Consider the following 4,189-nt stretch of genomic DNA (forward strand, 5'->3'; position numbering starts at 1 on the left):
GGCCGGCTCGGAGCAGGTGCCGCCGCCGGGACTGACCTTGCGCAGGGCGGGCACGAAGAGGCCGCGCCATTTCGGGCCGTTCTCCTCGCCCAGGAACTCGTAGGGCTGCGGCGGCGGCTGCATGGCGGCCGCTCCGCATCGGGGCCGGCCGGGCCGCCGCGGGGTCGCCGCTCACCCGCCCGGCCGCGCCGCCATGGCTCGGCGGGGCCGCTGGGGCTCGGCGGGGCCGCTCGGGGCTCGGCGGGGCCGCTCGGGGCGCCGGGAGGCGCCGGGCGGGGGTCGGGACGGGCCGGGCCGGCCCCGCTCGCTGCGGCCCCGCTGCCGCCGCCGCCCGCGGCCGCCGCCCTGCGCGCCTGCGCCGCCCGCCCCGCGCGCCCCCTGCGGGCGGCGCACGGAACTGCAGCGGGCGCCCGGCGGCGCGGAGCTGCGGGCCCGGGGCGCTCCGAAACAGGGGGAGAAGGAAACCTGGGGATGCTTCCTAAACCTGGGGAGAGAGCGAAACCTGGGGATGCTTCCTAAACCTGGGGATGCTTCCTAAACCTGGGGAGAGAGCGAAACCTGGGGATGCTTCCTAAACCTGGGGATGCTTCCTAAACCTGGGGGTGTTCCCTAAACCTGGGGGTGCTTCCTAAACCTGGGGATGCTTCCTAAACCTGGGGAGAGAACGAAACCTGGGGATGCTTCCTAAACCTGGGGATGCTTCCTAAACCTGGGGAGAGAACGAAACCTGGGGATGCTTCCTAAACCTGGGGAGAGAACGAAACCTGGGGATGCTTCCTAAACCTGGGGATGCTTCCTAAACCTGGGGATGCTTCCTAAACCTGGGGGTGTTCCCTAAACCTGGGGAGAGAACGAAACCTGGGGATGCTTCCTAAACCTGGGGAGAGAGCGAAACCTGGGGATGCTTCCTAAACCTGGGGGTGTTCCCGAAACCTGGGGATGCTTCCTAAACCTGGGGGTGTTCCCTAAACCTGGGGGTGTTCCCTAAACCTGGGGGTGTTCCCGAAACCTGGGGATGCTTCCTAAACCTGGGGGTGTTCCCTAAACCTGGGGGTGTTCCCGAAACCTGGGGATGCTTCCTAAACCTGGGGGTGTTCCCTAAACCTGGGGGTGTTCCCTAAACCTGGGGATGCTTCCTAAACCTGGGGGTGTTCCCTAAACCTGGGGGTGTTCCCGAAACCTGGGGATGCTTCCTAAACCTGGGGGTGTTCCCTAAACCTGGGGAGAGAACGAAACCTGGGGATGCTTCCTAAACCTGGGGAGAGAACGAAACCTGGGGATGCTTCCTAAACCTGGGGGGGTTCCCTAAACCTGGGGATGCTTCCTAAACCTGGGGGTGTTCCCTAAACCTGGGGAGAGAACGAAATTTGGGGATGCTTCCTAAATCTGGGGGTGTTCCCTAAACCTGGGGAGAGAACGAAATTTGGGGATGCTTCCTAAACCTGGGGGTGTTCCCTAAACCTGGGGATGCTTCCTAAACCTGGGGGTGTTCCCTAAACCTGGGGAGAGTCTGAAACCTGGGGATGCTTCCTAAACCAGGGGAGAGCTCCGAAACTTGGGGAGAGCTCCAAAACCTGGGGTGTTCCCTAAACCAGGGGACAGCTCCGAAACCTGGGGGTGTTCCCTAAACCAGGGGACAGTCTGAAACCTGGGGGCGCTTCCTAAACCAGGGGATGCTTCCTAAACCAGGGGAGAGCTCCGAAACTTGGGGAGAGCTCCAAAACCTGGGGGTGCTTCCTAAACCAGGGGATATTTCTGAAACCAGGGCACAGCTCCGAAACCAGAGGAGAACTCTGAAACTTGGGGGTTGTGTCCTAAACCAGGGGACAGCTCCGAAACCAAGGCATGTTCCCAAAACCAGGGGAGATTTCCTAAACTTGAGGGTGTTCCCCTAAACCAGGAGATGTTTCTGAAACTAGGAGAGAGTTCCTAAAGTAGGGGAGATTTCCTAAACTAGGGGATGTTCCCTTACCGAGGGGAGACTCCCTAAATCAGAGGATGTTTCCTAAACCAGGGGAGGTTTCCTAAACCAGGGGAGGTTTCCTAAACCAGGGGAGGTTTCCGAAACTAGGAGGGAGTACCTTAACTAGGGGATGATTCCTAAACTAGTGGAGAGTTCTGAAACCAGCTGTTTCCTAAACTAGGGGAGAGCTCCGAAACAGGGGATGCTTCCTAAATCAGGGGAGATTTCCTAAACTAGAGGATGTTTCTAGTTTACACTAGGAGGGAGTTCCTAAACCAGGGGATGTTTCCTAAACTAGGGGAGATTTCCTTAACTAGGAGATAATTCCTTACCTAGGGGATGTTTCCCTGCCCAAGGGAGATGTCCTAAACAAGGGAAGATGTTTCTTTACTGAGATAATAATTCTTTAACTTGGGGATAATTGCTTACCTAGGGGATGTTTATTCCCTTACCTAGGGAATATTTCTCTGCCTGGGGGGATATTTCATTGCCGAGGGGATAATTCCTTACCTAGGGGATGTTTCCTTACCTAGGGGATATTTCCTTCCCCAGGGGAGATTTCCCTGCCCAGAGATTTCCTTAATTAGGGAATATTTCCTTACTGAGGGGATAGTTGCCTGCAAGGGGGATGTTTCCCTGCCTGGAGGGTATTTACCTACCTAGAGGATATTTCCCTGTCTAGGGAATATTTCCTTGCCTAGAGAGGATTTCCCTACCTGAAGGACATTTCCCTGCCCAAATGGTATTTCCTTACCTATTGGATATTTCCCTCCCAGGTGGTATTTCCCTGCCTGGAAGCAGTTTTTCTGAGGGCTCTTTCCCTCCCTCTCTCCCCCTGCCTAGGGATGTTCCTCTGCCTCCCTGGATGCTCTTTCCCTACCTGCAGGCTGTGTTTGCCCTGCCTGGATGCTGTTCCTCTTCCCACCTGGAGGATGTGACTCTCCTTACCTGGAGGCCTCTGAGTAGGACTCTTCCCATCCTTATCTGAATTCTCTTCTGCTCCCTATTTGGAGGCATTTCCCTCCCTGTTTCGAGACTCTTTTCTTACCTGGAAGGAATTTTTCTCCCTACTTGGAGCCTGTTTCCCACCTGTATTACCTCAAGGTGATTTTTCTCCCAGCCTGGAGCCTGTTTTCCTCCCCAGCTGGGGGGTGTTCCCATCCCAACCTCCAGGCAGTTTTCCTCCCTGCCAGCAGTTTCTCTCCATACCTGGAAGGAGTTTCACCTCCCTGCTCCAGAGAACACCATTCACCCACTGATCACCCAAATCCAGATAAATTTGCCCTCATTTCCCTCCTGCCAGCATAATATTAAAATCTCACACCTTACATTCCCTTCACTCCCCATTTTTAAGACTTGTCCACAGAGGGAATGGATAAATTAAACCAAAGTGGGGGAAAAAAATGTGCTTTCCTGCCAGTAAAATGGTGATCCTTCTTAGTAACAGATTTCCTGGAGGAGCCTGATGCTTCCAGAGGCAGTAACTGCTCCTTCTGCTCCATGGCTCAGCCCTCCTGCCCCACCAGAGCAGCCTGGGAGGTTCCCAACAAAATCTTTCTGTATTTATATCTCTTCTAGCTATATGTCTAAAATATCTATTTCTGTATTTATATTATTTTTGGTTTATTTTTATTTTACACTTAAACCCAAACTGTGAGCACAAAGGAAAAGTAATAATGGGATAATGGTGGCACAACCCCAGAGTTTAGGATTGACCTTGCTGGGCACGGTTTGGATGGGATATTGGGAAGAAATTCCCTGTGAGTGTCCAAGGCCAGGCTGGACAGAGCTTGGAGCACCCCGGGAGAGTGGAAGGGGTGGAATGGGATGGGATTGAAGGTCCTTTCCAACCCAAACCACTCTGGGGTTCTATGATTCTGTAACACTGCTGGGGAACAAATGGTGTTTGTCCAAATATTTATTCAGGGTTTCAGGAATTCTCATCCCACCTGTCACAACAGGCCCAGATTAGCCTTAGGAGCAGTCCTGGGAGGTGTGAGAAGCACAGATAAGATAATTTAAGAAGACAAGTTTGGTCATGTGTCCCCCTCCTGCAGTGATTCCTGTTAAACAGAGTGATATCCTGCCCAACTCAGCTGAGAATTAACAAATTCCAGTGAAACTTTTCTCTGAGTCAGGAGAAATACACAGACTTTACAGCATTAAAAAAACCCTACCACACTATTTTAATCACAAAAGGCACATTTATGAAATCATCAAAGTGAG

At 53.5% G+C, this 4,189-nt stretch overlaps 1 protein-coding gene across 1 annotated transcript in view; it reads right to left on the bottom strand.

The window, feature by feature from the left end:
- Positions 1-165, bottom strand: part of SOS2 (SOS Ras/Rho guanine nucleotide exchange factor 2) — a 47,840-nt gene extending 47,675 nt beyond the window's left edge. The window contains exon 1 of the mRNA XM_021536068.3: positions 37-165. Coding sequence (XP_021391743.2) covers positions 37-123 — 87 coding nt within the window. The 5' untranslated portion in view covers positions 124-165. The remainder of the gene's footprint in view (positions 1-36) is intronic.
- Between the last annotated feature and the right edge of the window lie 4,024 nt (positions 166-4,189).

Source organism: Lonchura striata, chromosome 6 (assembly GCF_046129695.1).
Source record: "Lonchura striata isolate bLonStr1 chromosome 6, bLonStr1.mat, whole genome shotgun sequence".
Taxonomy (NCBI): Eukaryota; Metazoa; Chordata; class Aves; order Passeriformes; family Estrildidae; genus Lonchura; species Lonchura striata.